This window comes from Phodopus roborovskii, unplaced genomic scaffold, assembly GCF_943737965.1.
Source record: "Phodopus roborovskii unplaced genomic scaffold, PHOROB, whole genome shotgun sequence".
NCBI classification, from domain to species: Eukaryota; Metazoa; Chordata; class Mammalia; order Rodentia; family Cricetidae; genus Phodopus; species Phodopus roborovskii.
Genome location: NW_026126480.1, coordinates 54,896,483 through 54,920,555, shown reverse-complemented (window position 1 = coordinate 54,920,555; position 24,073 = coordinate 54,896,483). Strand labels below are relative to the sequence as shown.

The 24,073-nt window shown below is 46.0% G+C and overlaps 2 protein-coding genes across 3 annotated transcripts; both read left to right on the top strand.

Annotated features, from left to right (window-relative positions):
* On the top strand, positions 1-1,477 carry Cdc42ep2 (CDC42 effector protein 2). The gene has a single exon (XM_051193709.1). It carries the CDS (start codon positions 332-334, stop codon positions 971-973), a length of 642 nt encoding a protein of 213 aa, XP_051049666.1. The 5' UTR covers positions 1-331; the 3' UTR covers positions 974-1,477.
* Positions 1,478-5,049: 3,572 nt separating this feature from the next.
* Dpf2 (double PHD fingers 2) lies at positions 5,050-21,834 on the top strand. 2 transcript variants are annotated; one of them, XM_051193707.1, is made up of 12 exons: positions 5,050-5,186; positions 10,810-10,970; positions 11,638-11,745; positions 13,088-13,251; positions 14,066-14,158; positions 14,293-14,371; positions 14,853-14,894; positions 15,893-16,030; positions 16,327-16,455; positions 16,600-16,712; positions 17,884-17,965; positions 20,568-21,834. In XM_051193707.1, the coding sequence occupies exons 1-12, from the start codon at positions 5,155-5,157 to the stop codon at positions 20,642-20,644; spliced, it is 1,218 nt and encodes a 405-aa protein (XP_051049664.1). In that variant the 5' UTR covers positions 5,050-5,154; the 3' UTR covers positions 20,645-21,834. The 2 variants fall into 2 exon arrangements, with proteins under 2 accessions (XP_051049664.1, XP_051049665.1); XM_051193708.1 differs by lacking the exon at positions 14,853-14,894.
* Positions 21,835-24,073: the final 2,239 nt, after the last annotated feature.

The following is a 24,073-nucleotide window of genomic DNA, read 5'->3' as shown; positions in this document are numbered from 1 at the left end:
ATGTGTTCTTTCATTTCAGGTTCTCAACCCTGGACTAAGAAAAGAATCGTGGAACAGAGGAAAACACATCACTGCTGACAAGACCTCACCTTTCTGCCTTCCATTCTCCAAAAGGCTTTCTTCCTTTTGGGAAGAAAGTGAGGTGTATCCACATACCCTGTCTTCGTTGGCCTTTAATCTAACTTTTCTAATTCCTTGGGACAACTTTGACCACTAATCTTTAGTTTTTGTGTGGACATCTGACTACCACCCTCTGGAGCCAGTGTTTAGGGCTGAGGGTGCTGAGAGGGTACTGAGGACTGAGCAGCCAGGGCTGTGTGCTGAAGTCACCATGTCCACCAAGGTCCCCATTTATCTGAAACGTGGCAGCCGCAAAGGCAAGAAAGAGAAGCTCCGGGACCTGCTGTCCTCAGACATGATTAGCCCACCACTTGGGGACTTCCGTCACACTATTCACATTGGCAGTGGTGGTGGTGATGACATGTTTGGGGACATCTCCTTCCTGCAGGGCAAGTTCCACCTCCTTCCAGGAACAGCAGTGGAGGCCGAGGAGGATGGCAGCTTTGACCTTCCCTTCCAGTTCACCCGCACTGCCACAGTATGCACGCGCGAGCTCCCTGCTGGGCTTTCACCTCTGCTCAAAAATGCCATCTCCCTTCCTGTCATTGGTGGTCCCCAGGCCCTCACCCTGCCCACAGCCCAGGCTCCCCCTAAACCCCCTCGTTTGCACCTGGAGTCACCACAGCCTTCTCCAAAGTCCTCCACGCAGGAGGCAGGAAATGTGGACATCTGGAGGATTCCAGAGGCCAGCTCGTCACACAATGGGATGAGCCCAGAGCCAGAGGCTGAGGAGCCTTTCCTGTCCCATGCCAGCTCCCTGCTGTCTCTGCACGTGGACCTGGGGCCTTCTATCCTGGATGATGTCCTCCAGATCATGGATCAGGACCTAGGCCATGTACAGATCCCCACATAGGACTCTTGGCTGACCAGACAGGTCACCCAAGCTATGGTGATGCCTGGAGATATCTATGGACATGGCCCTGATACAGGAGTCAGGAGCCCAGGTCCCACCTATGGGTGCTGGCCAGTGACTGTCATTTTGAGCCTTCACTTCCCTCCTCCCAATGGACAGTGTGCATCTTTGCTTTCCTTTAACACTCCCAGAAGACCCATGCAAAAGTTGCCCCAGACACTCATGAGCCTCTTAGGTCATTTGGACTCTCACTTCCAATTGTCTCCTTTCCCTCAAGTCCTATTCAAGGGAGACTCTGTCAAAATGAATTCCACCCCCTTTCCAATTACCTTCCACTTCAGCATCATTTGATACCCTTCCCAGCTGTCTCTGTGTCCTGGTCTGGGGGCATGTTGTCTATAACCAGACATGTTATACCTTGTGTCCTATCCGATCCCTTTTTCACATGACCAGGGAATTCTGGTTGCAATAAAACATGCTGCTGCTGGTGGCTCAGCATCCTGTGCCCTTGTTCAAGGTTTCCTTCCAAAAGTGGGTAATCCCAGCACTCGGGAGGCAGAGGCAGGCAGATCTCAGTGAGCTTGAGGCCAGCCTGGTCTACAGATTGAGTTCCAGGACAGGCTACAAAGCAATGCAGAGAAACCCTGTCTCAAAAAAAAAGTAAGCTATTCCATGAGCAGTAGGCTTATATGAGCAAAGCCACACCCTAGAAGATTCCAGAGTCTGGGCCTTCCCTTCAGGAGGTTGTCTTAAGTCTGCACCCACAATGAAAATGAAACAAGAATAATCTGCATTGGATACTTTGTTGCTAAGACAAAATACCTGATCAAAACAGCTTCAGAGAAGTTTTATCTTGGTTCACAGTTCCCAGGTACAGTACAGCCCATCACAAAGAGAAATATGAGAGCAGGAGCTGGAAACAGCTGATCATGCTGTGTCCATAGTCAAGAAGTGAAAAGCACTTTCTTTTATTCAATCTGGGACCCCAGCACATTGGATGGGCCACCCACAGTGAGGGTTTTTTCATTGCCATTAACTAGCTCTAGAAATTCCTTCATAGACCCCCCCCTCCAGACTCTAATTTTATCAAGTTGATCACCAAGATTAACTACCACACTGACCAAGTGTCCATGGTGGCTACTGGACACTGACTTAGGTATCTTGCAGGGAGGGGCTGGAAGGGCTGGATATATGGTTCACTAGATAAGAATGTTGGCTGTTCTTACAGAGGACCTGGGTTCAGTTTATATGGTACTGTGGATTGAACCCATGACTTCTTGCATACTAGGTTAACACTCTACCAACTGAGCTACATCTTTGCCTTTCAAGTAATGCTATAATATAGTTTCTATATTGCAAAAGATTGAGATTAACTAGTAAAGAGAATGGACACAGGAATGAACATAAATTCTGTACTTGGGAGTAGATGTGATAATAAGACTTTGCATTTTCTAACAAAAAGAGATGCTATGTATAACTGGCCCTTTGTATCCATGGGTTCTACATTCATGAATTCAGCCAATCATGAGTATAATATACTTTTTAAAAATTGCAGGAGAATAGAAAGATGGCTTAGAGGTTAAGAACTGGCTGCTCTTCCAGAGGGTTTAATTCCCAAAACTCACAGCACAGCTCACAGGTATCTGTAACTTCAGTTCCTGGAGATCTGATGCCCTCTTCTGGCCTCACCCTGGCACCAAGTACACATGTGCACAGACATACTTACAAACAAAACATAGTTTAAAAGTTAAAAGAAAATTATACCTGAGGGCTGGAGATATCTCAGTAGTTTAGATTATTTGCTGCTCTTCCAGAGAACACATATGGAACACATTTATGCACATACACACAAATCTTTTTTAGTTTGTTTTTTGAGACAGGGTTTTCTGTGTAGTTTTAGAACCTGTCCTGGAACTCACTCTGTGAGCCAGGCTGGCCTTGAACTCACAGAGACCTGCCTACCTCTGTCACCTGAGTATTAAAGAATGTGCCACAATGTCCAGCTTGAGATTCTGTCTCAAAAACCAAAACAAAAAATACAAATAAAAAAAGACAGTGTATCACAGGGACACTTGACATTGTTGGTTGTTCAATAATGCCTCTTTCTACTTTAAGACTTCCTTTGATTATGGTATCTGAGGGATATGGGACCTATACCAGCTAAAGAGGGAAGGGCCTTACTTCTACCCCTAGCTCTAGCTACCTCAATGTAAGGAGGTGCCTTAGCTTAATTAGTACAAAGCCTCGGGTCACCACTCTCACATGGCAGCCCCACTTGTGGCTGGTATATGACACAGGGGTCCAAAATCCCAACACAATAATGTCCTCTTCAGTGGCTCCTCTAGCCTTAGCTGGGTGAATAAGGATAAGGATGTTAAGAATGGTTGCCTTTCTTGCTGTCCCCGACACCAACAGACAGAGGCTACCTCAGCTCTGAAGCTGCAGGTGAGAGAGTATAACAGCCCTTAGCTCTTTGCACTCTGCACCTGGTTTTGTATGACAATTTGACAACTGAGGAAGCCTCAGTTGAGAAAATGCCTCCATGAGATCCAGCTGTAAGGCTTTTGTCAATTGGTGATTCATAGGGGGGGCTTAGGCATAGTGGGTGGTGTCATCCCTGGGCTGCTGGTCCTGGGTTCTATAAAAAGGCAGGCTGAGCAAGACACAGGAAGCAAGCCAGTAAGCAGCACCCTCCATGGCCTCTGCATCAGTCCCTGCCTCCAGGACCCTGCCCTGTTTGAATTCCTGTCCTAATTTCTCTTGACAATATAGAAGTGTAAACCAAATAAACCCTTTCCTCTCCTCCCCAATTTGCTTTTTTGGTCATGGTATTTCATCACAGCAATAGAAACCTTAAGTAAAGCTGGGCAGTTGTGGCTCACGCCTTTAATCCCAGCACTGAGGAGGCAGAGACAGGCAGATCTCTATGAACTCAAGGTCAACTGGTCTACAGAGCAAGTTCCAGTTACACAGTGAAACCATGTCTTGAAACTACCCCCAACCCCCCAAAAAGAAACCCTAACTAAGACAAAGGAAGAGGCAATTGCAAGCGTAGTAGGACAGGGAGGCAACAGTCCATGGGCCATACGGTATGGTAGACTAAATGAGAACAGAGAGTAAATCTCTATTGAAACAAAGGTCATAGTGACTTTGGTAGGAGCTGTTTCAAAAGGTCTGGTAGTAACAAAACACTCAGTACGAAAAGAGCTTTAGAAACAAGACAGAATAGGAATGAAAAGTCTGTTTTGAAAGAGTGAGAGAGAAATGGGGTGAAAATGGAATGCAGATGAGCTTGAGGAAGTCTTTTTGGGGGGGACACGCTTGATTATAGGTTTAGGTAACTTGATACTGAAGGAGAAATAAACGGAATAGAAGTGAGAGGAACAATCACACCAATAAAAATTTTCAATACGGTGAATGAGCTTAGGAATAGCAAAGGGCTAGTGGGATGTCTCAGCGGCTAAGGGCACTTGCCACCAAGTCTGACAACCTTGACTACTATCCCCCAAACCCACAAAGTGGAAGGAAACAACAGACAACTGCAAATTGCTGTCTGGCCCCCACACATGTGCCATGGCACACGTACGCACACAGAGTCATACACACCAAAGGAAAGCATTAAAACAATGTTTTTTTTTTAAACAGCTCTCAGGAGAGAAGAGGTAGGTAGGTACCAGTGAAGTTCAAAGACTAGGATTACTGACAGGAAAGTGTGGTAACTGTCAGAACGCGAGAGTAAGGCCAAAGAACATCCTTTTGTGGGAGTTTATTTTTAAAACCGATCCATGTTTGGGAACAAAGAGGTACCTAGAGACTTTTCACTGCCCAACTGTCCCTCCCTGTGAGTCAACCATGTGGCTAACAGTCATCACCTGTCTACGTAGCCTTTTCACCTACCCTTCTTACTTTTCAGCCACGGCCGACCTCCTTTCTGAGGCTCCGCTAAATGGAGGAGGCACAGCTTCTAGGAGAAGCAGAACGCGAGTCCGTCTCTTCAGTTGCGCCTGCGCACTAGGCTCCCTCACGCTCGGTTCCCAGCTCTTGAGGGGGTGGGCCAGTGCATGCGCGCACCCTCGGTTGCGCCTGCGCAGAGGGTTGAGGGCCGAGTGCCCAGAGTAGGCTTAGCGCCTGCGCACTGCAGGCTTCGGGGCCTCCAGGCCTGAGGGAGAGGAGCAGGGAAGATGGCGGCTGTGGTGGAGAATGTAGTGAAGCTGTGAGTGGCCTTTTATTTTTTTTCTCCCTCCTGGACCAGAGGTCTTGTAAAGGGGCCTGGGACTAGAGAGGGGGGTGCAGGAAGAGACAAGACAGAGAGAGGACATGCCCGGGAAGTCCTTGCTGAGCGACTCCTGGTAGGGAGGGCAACGGCAGACTCCAGAGAAGACGCCGGGCTTCTTTTGGAAACTTGTAGAGGCCGGGAGGGGGGCACACGGGAGCCCCCGACGGGCGCTCTCCTCGCGGGCCGAGTCCCGAGCGGAGCTACGGGCTGTGATCGAGAGGCGCACGGTTCCCGGCCCCTCTCCGGAGACGCGTCAGTTTTGCGGAGCCGACGGAGGCCGGGTGGCCCCTGGAGGTCGCGGTCCCTTCCCCGCCCACCGCCCTCTGAGGCTACCGGCTCCTCGGTTCCTGCTGGGATCCTAAGACTTAAGCAGTCCGGTGACATTAACTAGAAAATCCGGGGTACCGGAGACTAAAAGTATTATTGGGAAGAATTGGTCCAAGAGTACATACGGAAGGGAAAGAACTTCGGGGAGTGGGGAACTAGACCGGAACCTGATGGCCTCCTAGTCCGCAGGAGTCCCTAGGTGGGCATTCTCTGTACCATAGATGCCATTGTGCTGATGTTAACGGTTGTTGGGAAACTGGGTTATGGGGATTGGCCTCTTAGCCGCTTCCCATGAGTTAGAGATGTTTGGGTGTTTGATGCGTTTCATCCTCTTTCCTCCTTGAAGGAGAATCCGAGCGAGTTTTGGAATGGGATGGTTATGCCCATTAGACTTAAAAATGACCTTCTCTTTCTTTAATGGCCATGTTGGGCGTGATACAAGGGTGGAAAAATTGAAGTATTCAGCCGTCCAGTCAAAGCTTTTGGATTCTCAATGACAAAGTTAAAGGTTTGGGAACTACTCTGGGGGACTTTCACAGTTTCTCGTTTGTCTTTGTCATGGGCTGACTCCCAGTCGTCACAAGAGCCCCCCCTCGCCTCTAAGGTTAAGTTACTTCTCCCCCGCTGCTTGGAGCCTTTTTCTTCGAAAATGCTTTCCCATTTCCATTAAGCTAAGTGCCTTCTCTTGTGGCTTTTTTTTTTTTTTTTTTCTACTTTGCTTTTGGCTTTATCCTGCTGCCTCTTTCAACCCCCCCCCCTCCCAGCACTATTATCTCTCTGATCTGCCCACTCCAGTTTTCCCTGCCCTCTTCAGGCTGGCATCTCCCTCAATTCTTAACATTTTTATAGTTCTCCTTCTGGACTCAGATGTTAGTTCTTTGTTATCCTGCCTTTTTCTTTGTTGACTTTCCCTATTTCAGTGTGTGTGTATATGGGGGTTGGGGGTGGGTACACAAGTTTCCTGTGGGGGGGGGAGAATCACAGCTTTTACCCTGGAAAACTTACTGTTCTAGAGGAATGTGCTTACCTAGGCTTTCAGAATTGCATGTTAATGGAGCTCTTCGTGTTGAAAGATGGTCTTCCAGAAAATGAAGTTGCCAACCCATTGGTGTAGAATTTTAAGTGCTGGTTGCCCATTCCTCTTTAGCCAGCCACTGGTTCCTGAGTGTGAGCTTGCTTCTCCCCAGTTAAGGTGCAGAAGACTATGGACCACCACTATTTCTTGACTCTCAGAGCTTTCCCTTACAGAGGGGTCTTTTAGTCTCACACCATTCTCACCCTGGAAAGATGCTTTTGTGGTGCTTTTGTTTTGTTTTGGTTTGGTTTGGTTTTGGTTTTTTGGGACAGGGTTTCTCTGTAGCTTTGGAGGTTGTCCTTGAACTCCTTCTGTAGACCAGGCTGGCCTCAAACTCACAGAGATCCACCAGCCTTTGCCTCCCTAGTGCTGGGATTAAAGGCAAGAGCCACCAACACCCAGCATTCTGGTGACTTTTTTGATTATAATGTGCTTGCATCTTCTGTCAGCTGACATCACACATTGAGAGCAAGACCACTGGCTCATCTTTTCTTTCACTTTGTCCTGTGAGAAGACTTCCATTTTATTTATTTTATTTTATTTTTGGTTTTTCAAGTCAGGGTTTCTTTGTATTGCTTTGGATCCTGTCCTGGAACTATCTCTGTAGACCAGGCTGGCCTTGAACTCACAGAGATCCACCTGCCTCTCTCTGCCTCCTGAGTGCTTGGATCAAAGGTGTGCACCACCAATACCCGGCAATAAGACTTCCATTTTAATGATCTGTTTTTCTCAAATATGATGTCATGATTGAAATAGTCTTGATGGTGGTCTTATTAGAATAAATACTAGTCTAAAATAACCATGGCTGTTAACTAGTTTTAAAACTTCATGAGTTAGGTAAATAGAATGTCCTTAGTTCCATAGAATAACAGAAGCTTGAAATTTTTTTTTGCCACAGGAGTCTTAAATTTATAAGTATATTCCCCCTTTTGCTCTCCTAACACACACACACACATACATGCATGCATGCACTCACACACGCACGCGCACACACACATACAAACAATCACTCTCTCACATATGCTTCATTTCTGGCCATCTTACCTACTAGACCACTTGTTCCACCTTCTAGAGCTGCACGTAACATGCAAGAGCCCTGACCGGACATCTCAGTCATTCTTCCAAGCCTCAGCCTCCTTGCTCTAGCTTTACAGCCTTTAGCCCCAGTGGGCTGGTCCTTCTTTCTGTTTGACTTCCAGTGTCAGTATCAATTCCCATCAGCAGAAACAAACAATTCCCATCAGCAGAAACAAAGGAGCTGCTGCATTCAGCCTTATCTATCCAATTTTCCTGTGTGGTAAGGACACGGCTGCCTCCTAAAGGCAGCAGATGTGAGCTTACTCTCTTTTTGTGCTGTGCTTTCCAACATATTCGTACCTTAATTACAGTCATTATTGCTCATTGAATTGAGTCAGGCTGTACGTGTAGTATTGCTGTATGTGGTGTGTGTTCTTTTCATTTGCTAGGAACAAACTAAGCTATGTAGTGGTCTATTGTGACTGCTCAGTGAGAGTCCCCATCAGATTCTACATTGGGGCTTGTTGACATAACATAGCTGTAGTGGTAGGTATAAGTCTCTATGACTTATACTCCCTTCTGCTTTTTATGCCTCCTTACCCTTACTGTCACCATCAGAATTCTGGCTGGTTGGAGTTCATCTAGTCTAACTGCCCCTCTCTGTAGGAGAGAAATGGAGGTTCACACAGGTTAATTGCCTGTCTGTGTCTATGTGGTAACTGTAGCCAAGCCAGTCTTTTTACTCTCAAATCCATCCTAATGTGATCTTGATATCTTCATGGGTAATGGGGATGCTATGGGAAAGAAGTCTCTTCTGCACTCAGTATGTCTGTTTTAAAGGTTTATTGAAGGCTAGGAATATAACTCAGCTGGTAGAGTACTGCTTAGCATACAAGTGATCCTGGTTTGATTTCCTAATACTACATAAAACAGATAGAGGCAGGAAAATCAGAAATTCAAGGTCATTGTTAACTGCATATTGGGTTTGAGTCCAGTATGAGCTACACACACCTCTACTTTAAAAAAAAAAAAGAATGTTTGGCTGGGATATAGCTCAGTGGTAGAATACATTTAACATTTGGGAGGTCCTGAGTTTAAACCCCAGAATAAGAACAAAATGGCTGATTGATTAATTATAAAATAAGTCCTTTCAGTTAGTTTACTCTCCTTTACCAAAACAGTGTTGGGTCACTGAACGTGCTTGCAGTTTCCTATTTTCTTAAATACTTAGGGAATCCCCTTCAGAGTTCAAATCAGATCTTCTAGGACCAGAAAACTCTGGGTGTCAGCTGTGTCAGTTAGGAAGGACCTGAGATGGGCCTTTTAGTGTAAACAGGCTTTCTGTTAGTACTGGTGCTTTGTGAAAGCTTTGAGGGACTCAGGGGATTTCTCTCCTTGGAACACTGCAAATTCTTCTTCTTTTTTTTTCCCTTTTTGTTTTGGTTTTCAAGACAGGATTTCTCTTTGTAGCTTTGGAGTCTGTCCTGAAACTCACTCTGTATACCAGACTGGCTTCGAACTCATAAAGATCACCTATCTGTTCCCGCCCCCCCCCCCAGCACTGGCAGTAAAGGTGTGCAGAAACTGCAAATTCTTGCTTGCTCACCTTGTGGATATATGAATATCCTGTCATATCCTGTGACACCTTTCAGCACTGTGGTCTTCTCCCCCTAGTTACCTCTGGATTGTTTGTACATGAAGAACATTTAATTTTTTAAAAAAATGTATTTGTATGAGTGTTTTGCCTATATGCATGTGTACCACATGTGTGCCTGGTGTCCTCAGAGGTCAGAAGGAGGAATTAAATCCTATGATTGGAGTTAATGGATGGTTGGGAACCACTATATGGATGCTGGGAGCCAAGTCCAGGTTCTCTAAAATAACAGTTCTTAACTGCTGAGCCATCTTTTTTTTTTTTTTTTTAAAGAAATGGTTGCACCATGTAACTCTCTGGTGGGCCTCAGACTTACAGAGAGCCTCCTGCCTCTACCTCCTGAACACTGGGATTAAAGATGTGTGCCACCAAGCCCAGCTCAATAATAGTTTCTTGTGGTTTTGTTTTGTTTAGTCTTATATAGTTCAGGCTGTCCTTGAACTTGCTGTTTAGTTTAGCATGACTTCTGCTTATACCTTCCATGTGCTGGAATTACAGGTGTGTGGCACCATGAGTGGCTAGTTTGGGTTTTGAAGCAAAGTTTTGCTTAATCAGCTCAACTGGCTATGAAGTCAGGATAGTATGTTTGTCTGAGTCTTTCTATTAGAGGTGTGTACCACCATGTCTATTAAGAGCTTTATTTTTTAGAACTGAATAGCATTTTGTGAGATCGATCTAGTTTACTAGAAATCTTGTGGTAAGTCTTCTAGCTCTTGTTCTCCCCATGTGTTAGAGGAAGTTAATATATACAGTAATTCTGCAGCTAAGGTTAAGAGAAGTAACGTGTTAACAAGTATGAGTCGGGCACATGAAAACCACAGAATGAACAGTTCATTTCTTCCCTGTTCCTCCCTCCCCCATACTAGGGATTGAATCTGGACTGGAGCTTTGTGTGGACTGAGAAGCACTACCACAGAGCTATTTCCTCCTTCCTTTTCACTCTATGTGGATTAAGATTAAAGTTTGAGCCAGGTGGTGGTGCAGCCCTTTTTTTAATCCCAGTACTTGGGAGGCAGGGCCAGGTGGATCTCTGTGAGTTCAAGGTCACTCTGGTCTACAAATCAAATGCCAAGACAGCCAGGACTGTTACACAGAGAAAACATGTCTCGAAAAACAAAGACTTCAGTTTGACTTGGGAGGCTGAGGCAGAGGGATTTCTTTGAGTTTAGTGCCTGGGCTTCAGAATGAAAGACCTTGTCTCAAAACAAACAAATATTTGAAAAGGCTATGTCTGATTCTATACATGATAAAATCATGCCTTACTCACGGTGATGGTTTATTATTTATTATGCAGGGCTGTGGCCCAGCTCATGGTAACTTGTCTTTCCTTGTGTGATGGCTTGGAGAAGGTTCTTTATGCCCCTTGAGCAGAAAAGGAGATGAATAACAGAAGAGAAAGTCTCCCAGACTCCTGAATCTTCTAGAGAAGCAGTTGACAGGGAAGGATGACTTGACACCCCACCCCTCTATATCTTACCTTCCTGCAGCCTTGGGGAGCAGTACTACAAAGATGCCATGGAACAGTGCCACAATTACAATGCCCGCCTCTGTGCCGAGCGTAGTGTGCGCCTGCCTTTCCTGGACTCACAGACTGGAGTAGCCCAGAGCAATTGTTACATCTGGATGGAAAAGCGACACCGAGGACCAGGTAAAGTTGCAGGCTTCAGGAAAGTGACTCGGGAGCACAAGGAAGTGTCTTTTCTCACTTAAGTGGGATAGTGTGAAGTTCCTCTATTGCTCACACTGGTAGAGGAATGTGGTCTTGTGTTAAGTGGAGAAGATGAAGCAATAGTGCCTTTGTTTTCTGGCCTCTGAAACAGCTCACAAAAACCACAGACTTATTAATTGTGAAGACTCGGCCTTTGCTTAGGCTTGTTCCTCACTAGTTCTTATAACTTAAATTAACCCCTATCTGTGTTCTTTTATGTGGCTCCGTTACTTTTACTCTGTACTGCCCATCCTGCTTCCTCAACACCTAGCTGGCGACTCTGCTTTCTTCTCCCAGTCCTGTCTCTGTTCAGAAGGCCCGCTTGTGCCTCTTGCCTAGTTATTGGCTGTTTAGCTTTTTATTAAAGCAGTCACAGTGACACATCTTCACACAGTGTAAAGGAATTTTCCACAGCACTGAATCAAGTACGGTCTTCTAGAGGACTAAGTGACTTAAGTTCACATCTGTTTTTCTTTTCTGTGAAGTATCTCACCCAACCCAGGCTCACATGTTCTTTACCACTCCCTTGGTTTAGAGCTCAGTAGAGTATTTGCTACCATTTCTAGGACTGGATTAGGGTTTGATTGCTCTTTTTTTCCTTCCACAGGATTGGCCTCTGGACAGTTGTACTCCTACCCTGCCCGGCGCTGGCGGAAAAAGCGTCGAGCTCATCCTCCTGAGGATCCCAGGCTTTCCTTTCCATCTATTAAACCAGGTAGAGAGGCTGGAGATGTATCTCAGTTGCTAGAGTGCTCGCCCAGTATGCACAGGGCCCTGGGTTTGATTCCCCAGCTTTACATAAACTAAACATGATTGTGTATTCCTACATAATCAAAGCATTAAAGAGGTTGAGGCAGGAGGATCAGAAATTCAAGATCGTTCTCTTCTACATAGGGAGTTTAAGGCCGACCTGGGCTACATGAGAGCCTCAAAATAACAAATATGAAATTAGCCAGGCAGTCGAGGCATATACTTTTAATCCCAGCACTTGGGAAATAGAGGCAGGCAGAGCTCTGTGAGTTTGAGGCCAGCTTGGTTTACAGAGTGAGTTCCAGGACAGCTAGGGCTACACAGAAACCCTGTCTTGAAAACCCAGAAGAAGAAAGAGGGGGGAAGCTGGGCATTGGTGGTGCATGCCTTTGATCCTAGCACTCATGAGGCAGAGGCTGGTGGATCTCTGTGAGTTCAAGGCCAGCCTGGTCTACAGAGATAGTTCCAGGACAGGTTCCAAAGCAATACAGTGAAACCCTGACTTGAAAAACCAAAAAATAAAAATAAATAAATAAAAAAGAACAAAAGCAAACATGAAATTGTCTCAAAATAATATGGGCTAGAGAGATGTCCAAGTTCTTCCTGTGTGAGCTAAGGCCCTAAATTCTAATCTAGCGTTCATATGAAAAGCTGGTGTGGCCAGCATGTTTCTGTAATTCCAAAACTGTAGAGCACAGAGCTGGGGCTTGCCAGCTGCCAGCCTAAATCAAAGTTCCAATGTCTTTCTCCAACATGTGTGCCTACATGTGTTCATATACCACATAGATGTATATCACACACATATGCACAATAATCATGAGCAAGTAAATACCCCAAGTAAGGGGCCCACTTCCTAAGCAGGGCCATGGTCTACCACATGGCAAGAAGTTTGCTGATAGCCAGGCATTGGTGTTCCACACCTTTGATCCCAGCACTTGGGAGGCAGAGGCAGGTGAATCTCTGTGAGTCTGAGGCCAGACTGGTCTACAGAGTGAGTTCTAGTACAGGCTGCAAAGCAACACAGAGAAACCCTGTCTCTCAAAAAAAAAAAAAACAAAACAAACAAACAAAAAAGTTTGCCGATCACCTGCTATTCCCAGGCTCTGTGTTAGCTCTTGCACATACTAAATTAAATGAGGTATGATTCCATCCTTCAAAGAACTCACTGTGTTAGGGAAATCAGGTAAATAGCTGTATTCCAGTGCTGGCGGAACCAAGATATAACAGAAGTTAGTAGCTGACTGACTTAGGTTATCTTAGGCTCATTTTCAGCCCTTCTGAGTTTACTTTCTTCTAATTTGTTCCAGACACTGACCAGACCCTAAAGAAAGAGGGGCTTATCTCTCAGGATGGCAGTAGTTTAGAGGCTCTGTTGCGAACTGACCCTCTGGAGAAACGAGGTGCTCCAGATCCCCGTGTTGATGATGACAGCCTGGGCGAGTTTCCTGTTACCAACAGTCGAGCACGGAAGGTATGTTATCCCTGTGTCTAGAGGACTTTAATAAGGACCAGCCTCTTCCTCCTGGGTGGGGAGGGTGCACCAAGTTAGCAGAACTTTCTAAGATCCATGGTAGAACCCTTGCTTGTTGGTGTGTGAGCCCTGGCACAAAAAATAGAAACAGCCGAAACAGAAGCTGAGGCTGCCCTGCAGTCCTGTGGCTCTACTGACCACTGCCTCTGCTGCTGTCTAGTCTCTCACTCCTCTCCCACTTCTCAGTACAGGCTGAACTCATTCTCTTTCACACAAGGATTTTACAAGGATTTTGTTAGAAACTTTAGGTGCCTGGTGTTACATAGGTGAAGCACACCTGGCTCACACCTATCAACTGGAAAGTTAATGCTAAGTTTAAAGATGAGAAGAGCTACAGATAAGCCAGGTACTGTGCTAAGTGCTTTTCCATATGCTTCCTCCTGAACAGCCTTATGAGGTAGGTCCTGTGGTTCCCATTTCACAGACAGGGAGGCAGAAGCAAAGCAGTTACCACTTCCCTCAGCAGCAAAACTCATTTAAACTAGGACTTGAGTATTGGGAGCAGAGCAAGCAGGACAAGGCATGGCTGCCTGGGATACCAGAGAGAGCTTTATGGAAACAGAGATGGGGGAAAGCAACTTGAAGAGGCTCCGAGGAAAGGAAGCAGGAATGGGATTGTAGGGTGAAGAATGATTATAGGTAGAGTTAAGCTCCAGAGAAGCTTCTGGGCAATTCCAGGTGGCTAATTGTATATCATGAGGGAGTTTTTGGATGTGCTTGACTTCTGCTCATTCAAATCTTCTGGTCCACTCAGCGGATCCTTGAACCTGATGACTTCCTAGATGATCTTGATGATGAGGACTATGAAGAAGATACTCCAAAACGTCGGGGAAAGGGAAAATCCAAGGTAAGGAGCCAGTATGCTCCCTGAAGGATGTATCAGGCTGCTCCAGGAAGGCCAGGCTTTGTTTCTTGTAGTTGCCTTTCTCTTCTTGCCTAGACACCTTAGTAATGGCATCATTATTTTGCTGTTCTTGGCAGAGTAAGGGTGTGAGCAGTGCCCGGAAGAAACTGGATGCTTCCATCCTGGAGGACCGGGATAAGCCCTATGCCTGTGACAGTGAGTGCCTCCTGAGGGGTGGGTAACTCTTGTCTTGGACCCTGCTCCTGCTCTGGATGTGAGAGTAAGGGGATCATGTTCTTGCATTGAGTGGTAAAAATAAGCCTGGGTTCTTACTCTGCCTGCCAACCTCTGAGAAGCCCTGGCCTTTGCTTCATAGTGGGTGGGACCTGCATGCTCTGGGAGAGATTTCTGTGGCTTCTGGGGTGGGAGGATGAGGGAACTCAACAGCAGGCAGGGTTGGCCTCATAGTGGGCAGCATCCAGATCTGCTGACCCATCAAGGCAGGGCACAGGGGGCCAGCCCTGAGGGTCAGTGTCTGTTCTCTTTCCCTTTGCTTTGGCTCACCCTGCTTCCGTGCCTCCAGCCTGTACCACCGCTGCTGGGGTTCTCTCTCATTTGCTCTTGTTTTCCTGCTGTTGCTGCCCTGTCTCAAATGTACCAAGGCCTTCTTCTCATGACTTTTCTTTCTGTCTTTCAGATAGTTTCAAACAAAAGCATACCTCGAAAGCGCCCCAGAGAGGTAGCTCTCTCAACTTTTCAGCCTTGTGGTTTTCCTGTCCCTTTTCCCTCTTCCCTTGTTCCTCCTGCCTTTCTCGTTTCCTGTGACGCTAGCTTTGGAATCTCTGCAATGGTATGATGGTAGTGCTGTGGAGCCCCAGTTGTGCTCCACTCTCAGAGTCCTAGCAGCTGCCTTTACCATTGCTGTCTCCCATAGTCTTACTTGGCCTAGTGTGTGGGGTACCTTCAAAGTCTTAACAGGAACCCATTATTAATAGATTCATCTGATGCTCCCCCAAAAGACACCAGGTGGTCAGCGAATATTCCCACCATCATACCACCACCACTCCCGTCCTCCTCGTTCCTTTCTGCTGGCCCCCTTGCCCTCTTGGTGTCATCACTCAAGATAAGATGCCATGAATCTTCCCTTGCTGGTTGGCAGGGGCTGGACAGGACACTAGTATGGGAATGTATCTCAAATTCTTTGGGAACAGTTATTCTGGCTGGTCAGTTGGTAGGTGTTCCCTAAGAAACTCACCCTCAGCCCTTTGCCTATTCAGTTGGGATTGGCTGCATGATATACATGGGGTGGAATGAGTGTGCCACATTTATATAGCAGAAAAAGAGTCTGACATCTCCTTATTACCTTTCCCTATTTGCCACAAGGCAAGACCATAGAACTTTCCTTACCTGGAGCTCCCAGACAGTTGCTATTCCCAGGGCTAGTTTTTGCAGTGTGGGCTGAGTCCTTCCAAAAACAAAATCCAATCCAGAGAAATATTAATAGCTGTGGGGTTGTGTTTTAGGGAGGGAAGAGAATCCTAGAAACTGGAGAGGTCCAGGACCTGATGCTCTTGGATAAGGGGAAGGAAAGGGCCATCACTAAGGCTTGTCCCAGATTAGAAATGCTGGAGACATAAGTATTTTTCATGTGCCTCAGATGATGCTTTATAGCTTGTCAAGAGTGGGTGAGTAGCGCCTTCGTGTCCTAACATTTCTCTGCAATCTTCTCCCACCCAGTTTGTGGAAAACGCTACAAGAACCGACCTGGCCTCAGTTACCACTATGCCCATTCCCACCTGGCTGAGGAGGAGGGAGAGGACAAAGAGGACTCTCAACCACCCACTCCTGTTTCCCAGAGGTCTGAAGAGCAGAAATGTAAGCTGAGGGGTCAGGATGGGCAAACCCTCCTTGGGGAGGAGCTTGGTTCTGCCTCATCTTAATGTACCAAACTGTGTTGACTCCCAGTAGGAGCCTTTACCTATTGGGAGGAGTGGATGAGGAATGGGCTGGGAGGGGAGGCAAGGGGGGCAGGAGAAGGGATGGGAGGGAGAACTTTGGTTGGAATGTAAAATGAAATTTTAAAAATATTTAAAAGTCTTCCTTGTAGGGAATGTGGGGTAACCCAGAATTCCCTTGAGTGTCTTCAAAATTCCTTTCTTTTTCCCCTATAGCCAAGAAAGGACCTGATGGATTAGCCCTGCCCAACAACTACTGTGACTTCTGCCTAGGGGACTCAAAAATCAACAAGAAGACAGGGCAGCCTGAGGAGCTAGTGTCCTGTTCTGACTGTGGCCGCTCAGGTACCTCCATTCTCAAAGAGCAGGCTGCATTCAGTGCCCAGGAAATTCTTGGCCTGCTTACTTCAGTGCTGTCTAGTCAGGCAGCCTCCCTTACCCACTCCCCACCCGGTTTCCAGCTACCTGTTTGACTCACCTCCCCCACAGGGCATCCGTCCTGCCTGCAGTTCACCCCTGTGATGATGGCGGCTGTGAAGACCTACCGCTGGCAGTGCATCGAGTGCAAGTGCTGCAACCTCTGCGGCACTTCGGAGAATGACGTGCGTGCCGTGCCCTCTCAGCCTGCCTGGCTCTCCCCTCAGCTTCCTCCCAAGCAAGCTTTCTGTCAGAGCAAGCGAGGGCCTCCCCACATGTCCTTCCTTAACCTCTCCCTGGGAACTTGACCCTTGTTTTTAAAAAATGTGTTTCTTGAGCACCAACAGTCAGTGTTTTTGGCTCTCAGGTCACTAAGTAAGATAGAGAAAGAAGACCATCCTTTTATCAAATTTGTATACTTGGATAACAGAGTTTTGTATGATATACATTTATAAGCCGAAGAGTTAACTGGTTTCCAAAGCTAGTTCCAGGACAGGCTCCAAAGCTACACAGAGAAACCCTGTCTCAAAAAACAAACACACAGTTAGTTAACTTGGTAATGATAGAGGTTTCTAGTTAGATTTGGTTTTGGAGGAAATGAAGTTGGTGTTGGAGTTTTGGTAATACAAAGAGCCAGTCCAAAAAGGTATGGAGTGAGTGTATTTCCAAGAAGGTATAGCCAGTGCAGAGACCTTGGGGTTGACAAGCCAACTGTAACAAAGCCATTGCTACCACTAGATGTTTTCTGTGTGAGGGAGGTGAATCAGAGAGATGAGCATCGTTTCATCTGTGGGGTCTTGTGTCCTTTTGTGAGCAGTGAGGAATCCTGGAGATTGACTTCAGCACCTGGTGCACATCAAGCATGAGCTTTGCTGCTGAGCTCCACCCTGTGCTTGGACCTTGGGGATGTTGTCAAGGCCTTTTATTGGGGGGGGGTTGTATGATATCATCTGTCTCATATTTTCAGAAGGTAACTGGCAGCTTTGTAGAGAAGGGCTTGTAGGGAAATAGTAGGCTTTGTGATCAGTTAGAATCTGGGTAGGTTGAGATGGGCAGGTCCCTTTTTTAAAATTTCATTTCATGTGCATTGATGTTTTGCCTTCATGTATGTCTGTGTGAGGGTGTCCCTGGAGCAGGAGTTACAGATAGTTGTGAGCTGCCACTGCCATGTGGGTGCTGGGAATTGAACCCTGGGGCCTCTGCAAGAGCAGTCAGTGCTCTTACTGGCTGAGCCATCACTCCAGCACCTCTACATCTGTTCTTAGCAGCTACCAGTCCCTCATGGAAGTAGCAGCAGTATCATAACTTAGGTGCATAAGCCTTTGGACCCCTGTTCTTTCTCCTTACCTTCTGCAGGACCAGCTGCTCTTCTGTGATGACTGTGACCGTGGCTACCACATGTACTGTCTCACCCCATCCATGTCTGAGCCTCCTGAAGGTAAGTGGCCCACATCTACTCAAAATACTTTATCCCAGAAGGATCCATAACACCCAAGTAAAACATTGACAATGAATTTGTGACTCATTACAGGTCTTAATTTTGTGGGTTTCAGCAGTTTTTGTTTGTTTTTCTCAAGACAGGGTTTCTCTTTATAACAGCCCTGGCTGCCCTGAAACTCACTTTGTAGAGCAGATTAACCTCTAACTCACAGAGATCTACCTGCCTTTGCCTCCCGAGTGCTAGAATTAAAGGCGTGCATCACCATTGCCTGGCATTTTAATTTAAAGAACTTAATGTTTGCACTTTGTCATTAGTGATACTTAGAGATACAGAAAATTACCAACAGGAAAAAGAACTAGCTGAGCAGAGAACAGTCAAAGAGAAAGCTGTCTTCCTTCATGTAGTCCAGAAATTCAGTTGACAGCTTCTCTGACATGACACTTCTATTGTGTTTCTCTCCCACTCTGATGGATTGTTTCTTTCCTCTCTTCCCCATTTGGGAGGGAGTTGACTCTAGAGCCTGGGGTATCTTTCTGCATCTCTTGTGGTTTACTTAGTAATGGTCCAAGTTCATGGAAGGTGCTTCAGCAACACAAGTGGTGGCATCAAGGAGTGGTTCTTTTCCACAGGTCCCTTCCAACTGTGTTTCTGTGCCTAGCTCCTATCTGTCTCTAAGGTAGTAGTTCTCTGTCTGTGGGTCTCAACCCCCCATAGGGGTCACATATTGGATATCCTGCATATCAGATATATATGTTACAATTCATAATAGTAGCAGAATTACAGTTATGAAGTAGCAATGGAAGTAACAATGGAATAATTTTATGTTTGGGGGATCGCTACAACATGAGGAGCTGTATTAAAGGGTCTCAGCATTGGGAAGGTTATAAACCATTGCAAGGGTCTCAAAGCTTGTCTAGGATAGGAGCCAGTCTTCAGGTGGGAGTAGTTTACTGTTTCCAGAAACTGATGTGTAATGTAGGTCAGATTGCAGAGAATGAGGCCACTAGCAAAGCTGGTGAGCACTTTAACAGCTGCAGGGGTGCACATTGCTACGGAATGCCACATCCATCTCCAAATCAGCTTTGAAGAAAGTAGTGTCTTGTGTTTTGTTTAATGATCAAATAGCACCTTAGAGACAGAACTTGCACTGATGGCCCAAGGGCTTTCCCATTAACATTTTGTGAGACACTGGGGTAGTGGAGAGCTGCAGGCCAAGCACTTTCTTAGATAGAACATCAGGTGGCCTTCTGCTGTAGGTCATGGTTGGCATTAGTATGCCTTATGGGCCACATCTAGCTGTATATAGCTTGCAAGTCAACAGTGACTTTTACATTAAACAAGTTTTGTTTTGTTTGTTTGTTTTGGTTTAGTTTGGTTTGATTTCTCTGTAGTTTATAGTCTGTCCTGGAACTGGTTCTGTAGACTAGGCTGGCCTCAAACTCACAAAGATCTGCCTGCCTCTGCCTCCTGAGTGCTGGGATTAAAGGCGTGTGCCACCATCGAGCAGCTCTTAGAAGTGGATTTTTAAAGGAACATGAAGATAAGAGACTATGTGGCTCATAAAGCTTAAATATATAATGCTCTGTTTGGCTCTTTGTTGGAACACTTGCCAACCCTAGCATATTGGCCTTAGGGTTAGAAAGTCTCTTTCATACTTTTGGATTATTTTAATTTTTTTTCTTGTTTTCTTTCATTTTCTTTTTTTTTTTTTTTTTTTTTTTTTTTTTTATGGTAGTTCAGATAGAATCTAGAGTCTTGTACATGCTGGCCAAATGCCTTCCCACTGAGCTATATCCTTATATCTCTATTCTTTTAAGAAAATCCTGTTTGAGGCCAACCTGATCTACAGAGAAAATTCTAGGACAGACTCCAAAGTGACACAGAAAATCCCTGTTTCGAAAAACCAAAAGAAAAAAGAAAGAAGTAAAGAAAATTATTACGAGAGCTGTTGCAGCTGAGCCATAGCACTTATTTATTGGTCAGAAGATAACATTTAGAAGTCAGGTCTGCTTTCTCCATGGGTTCTGGGAATCATATTCAAGTCCTCAAGCTCTGAGCCATCCCTCTGTTCCCCACACTTGTATTTTCTAAGATAGGGTTTCACTAAATTGCCTAAACTAGCCTTGAACTAGCTCTGTAGCCCAGTTAGCCCTTGAACTTGCAATCCCCATGCCTTAGCCTCTAGAACAGTCAGTGCCCTTAACTGCTGAGACATCTCTTCAGCCCCTAAGATCTATTTATTTTTAGTGTATGTGTATGAGGATTTCGTCTGCATGTATGTCACTGCACTACATGAGTGCTTAGTGCCCTTGGAGGTCAGGAGAGGGGACATCAGATCCCCTATAACTAGAGTTATAGATGGTTGTAAGCCTCCATGTGGATCCTAGGAACTGAACACAAATCCTCGTAACTGCTGAGCCATCTCTTCAGTTCCAAAGTTCATAGCTTTAAAAACCAAGCAGTTTCCTTCAGCTCAGGAGAACCATGAAGTTGCTGCTACAGAACTTACTCTGCCCTGCCTGGGGAGAGGTGTGAAGAGTTGGAATACAACAGATGGGTTTCTTGTGGGATCCACCCTAACCACTCTGCTTCTCTGTAGGAAGTTGGAGTTGCCATCTCTGTCTGGATCTGCTGAAGGAGAAAGCATCCATCTACCAGAACCAGAACTCCTCCTGATGTGCCCCCTGCTGCCCACACATCTAAGGCTGTTGCTCTCCTTCCTATACCTTGGTTTTCATACCCTCTTCTTCTTTCACTCTGGTAATCCTGCCAACCTGCCTTTGGCAACAGCACAGGGAGGTGGCGACTCTGACTGCCTCTGGTCCCAAGCCCTCAGGGAGTAAGAAGCAGCATGCTGCCCCAGGGCTGACCTGTGGGCCCAACTTCTCTGCTCTCCAAGAAGTGCATTCACTCTGCTTGCCTTGGGCCCAAGTCCCTGGTAAACACAGGGTTCAAATGGGTTCCTCTAAGAAGGAATATGAGAGCAGATCACTTGTCTCAAGCTTGGCCTAGCCGCCCCCACCCCTACCCTCACCCCCACCCCAGAGTTTCCAGAGTTTTACCCCAGGGGTGAGCCAGGCCTGGCCTTTGCTGGAGCAGCTGGAATGATCAGGCTGAGGTGGCACTTGCTAGGACCTTTTCATACCCCTTGTTCTGCTTCACTTTGCCTCTGCCAAAGCAGTCCTGTGTCTTTTGTCATGCTACATGGGGTCCTGTGCTTTTAATTGGGATGCTCTCAGGCACCTCCTGGCTCTGTCCTGTTCTACCCAGTCCCACAAAGAGACAAGCAGCTTCACCTGTCCTTCCTGTGCTTGGCTGGCTCGCTCACAGGTTGTCTCTGGCAATCTAAACATTTCCCATCCTCAGAACTTTGAGTCTTCTGCCTCCTTCCTTATTCCCTTTGGTTTTGTGGAAGAGAGGGACAATGTCAGGGGGCTGTGCCAGCAGCTTGGGGCCATAAGGAAAAGTTGGATAATGTGCCTGTTTTTTAACTCGATAAAAAAGCCTACCTCCAAAATCTCCTTTTCGTTCTTCCTGGACCTGGGCATTCAGCCTCCTGCCCTTAACTGAATCAGGAGCCTCTGCCTCCTGCCTGTGTATCTTGACTCTGGGTCACAGGGAGGTCCCCTTTCCTTGCACGCTAGCTAGCAGCTGGTAAAGTCTTCACACCCTGATTTTTATGTTTCCTGCTTAGTGGCACTGACATTAAGTAGGAGGGGACAGTTCATGCCAGAACACTTTGGAATGGCCTTTCTCCTTGGCTGTGGGCAGGCCCTGACTTGTTTTCTGCAAAGTTGAGGCCCCCTCCTCCCATCTTTAGTTCCTGTATTCAAAACATTAGTAAAAATAAACATTTTTACACAGAGGCCTCTAATGGATGGTTTGTCTCCTAACTGCTTGTTGAAAAATCCTTTCATTTCCTCCCCCCCCCCCCAAACCAGTTTCTCTGTGTAGCTTTGGAGTCTATCCTGGCACTCCCTCTGTACACCAGGCTGGCCTCGACTCAAAAAGATCTGCCTGTCTCTGCCTCCCAAGTGCTGGGACTAAAGGCATGTGCCGCCACCACCTGGCCTGAAAAGCCATTTCATTTCAAACTTACTTTCTTAATTAGAGTGGTTTTTTGAAAAATTGAAACAACCTTTTCTCCCAAAATCAAAATTTTTGCTGAGCTCCACCATATAAAATTTTTGTTAGTTTTGGTATAAATTCAAGCTTACAACCATTTATTATTATAAAGAAAAAAATGAAGCTGTTTTGATTAATACAAAAAGTGAGTTAAAATCAACTTTAGCACCCTATTTATTTCTATGCCTTGGATGGTTGGGAAGACAGCTGTGTAGATGGAGGTGTGGCAAGTCTATGGCATTGTGATGTCAAGTGTTGAAAGTGGGCATCAAAGCTTGTTAATGGTATAAATGCAAAGGAATTTTGTTTTGGTTTTGTTTTTCCGAGACAGGATTTCGAGACAAGCTTTGGAGCTTGTCCTGGAACTAGCTTTGTTGTAGATCAGGCTGGTCTCCTCCTGCCTCTGCCTCCCTGGTCCTGGGATTAAATGTGTGGGCCACCAACACCTGGCCAAATTCAAAGGAATTAAAGGAGGACCTGGAGGCCAGCTCAGCAGGCAAGTCTGCTTATTGCTTTTGCAGAAGTTAGCACTCATATCCAGTGGTTTACAACCAACCATAAATCCAGTTCCGGGGGTGGGGGGAGTGGGGGGGTCTTATTTCCTTTGGCTGGGCTGGTCATCTTCATTCAATGTGCAAAATCCCCACACTCTGGGCTCTATACATATGCAAACCAGTTATGTCTTCCTGGGACAAAGAAGGCTTTTAGATGATAAGGGCAGCCAGGAAGAGAATAACCTCAAGTCTTGTCATGTGATACGCCTTTTCATTGCCTGCAGTACTGCTAAACCAGAACTGTCCATAACGTAGCCTTCTAGCATTCCCAGGCTATTTATATACTGACAGTAAGTCACACTAGTACTTTTGTGGTACATAATGGATCTTGTATGGCTTGCTTGACTATATATTGACTTTTTAAGAATTATGTGAGCTGACCATGGAGGCACAGGCTTAAATCCCAGAAATTCAGAGGCAGGGGGAGGTGGACCTCTGAGCTCAAGGCCAGACTGGGCTACAGAGAATTTCAGGACAGCTAGGCTACACAGAGTGACATCCCCTGGAGCTGGAATTACAAGTAGTTTTGAGCCACTGAAATGGATGCTGGGAAGTGAACTCTGGTCTTTGTGGAGGTTTTTTGTTTAGTTTGAAGTGTTTTGCCTACATGTATGTCTGTGTACCAAGTACACAAGATAACCTGGAACTGGAGTTAAACGTGGTTTTGAGTCACCAAATGGATGCTGGGAATGAAATCCAAGTCCCTTGAAAGAGCAGCCAGTGCTCCTAACAGCTGAACCATCCCTTCAGTGCCTCAACTCAGGTCTCCTGTCAGTAGTACACACTCAAACTGCTGGTTTTAATTCTGTATAACTGGGAGATGGCTCAGGCAGTAAAAGCACTTGCCATGTAAGCCTGTCCACTTGAATTCTGTCCCAGCATCCCAGTTAGGAATCTGGGTGCTGTATTATGTGTCTGTTATCCCAGTACTCTTAGAGAGACATAGGAGGCAGAGACAGAATCTAACATCCAGCTGGATTGGAGTGTGCCACACTGCAAAACCCTACCTCAACAAGGAAGAAAATTTCTCCCAAAGATTGTCCCCTTATTTCCATGCTAGTACCATGGCATGTGTGACCTACACACATGCACATATTTGATTTTGGGGTGGGGGTGGGGCTTTGGGTTTTTGTCATGTAGCCTAGGATGTCCTCGAGTGTGAAGCCTCATGCTTGCCTTTTTTTTTTTTTTTTTTTTTTTTTTTTTTTGTTAAATCTGATTCACTTAAATACTTGTGTGTCACCAGATTTTTCTGGTACATCCTGAGGTCATTGTTGCCTATTCAAAAGCTGAGCTCTGCATTTGGTAAATTGGCAGAGTGCTGTGGGCTCTGAGATGTGCTCTACATGTCCTGCTAACTGAGACATAAGTAGAGGGAGCCAGGCAGCAACTGAGTACTTTTGAGGGCCAGGAAAGAAATGTGCAA

Coding starts and splice junctions, on each gene's coding strand:
- Cdc42ep2 (XM_051193709.1), top strand. CDS start 332: ATGTCCACCAAGGTCCCCATTTATCTGAAACGTGGCAGCCGCAAAGGC.
- Dpf2 (XM_051193707.1), top strand. CDS start 5,155: ATGGCGGCTGTGGTGGAGAATGTAGTGAAGCT. Junction 14,159..14,292: donor GGGGAAAGGGAAAATCCAAG/GTAAGGAGCCAG, acceptor TGTTCTTGGCAG/AGTAAGGGTGTGAGCAGTGC. Junction 14,895..15,892: donor CTCGAAAGCGCCCCAGAGAG/GTAGCTCTCTCA, acceptor TCTCCCACCCAG/TTTGTGGAAAACGCTACAAG.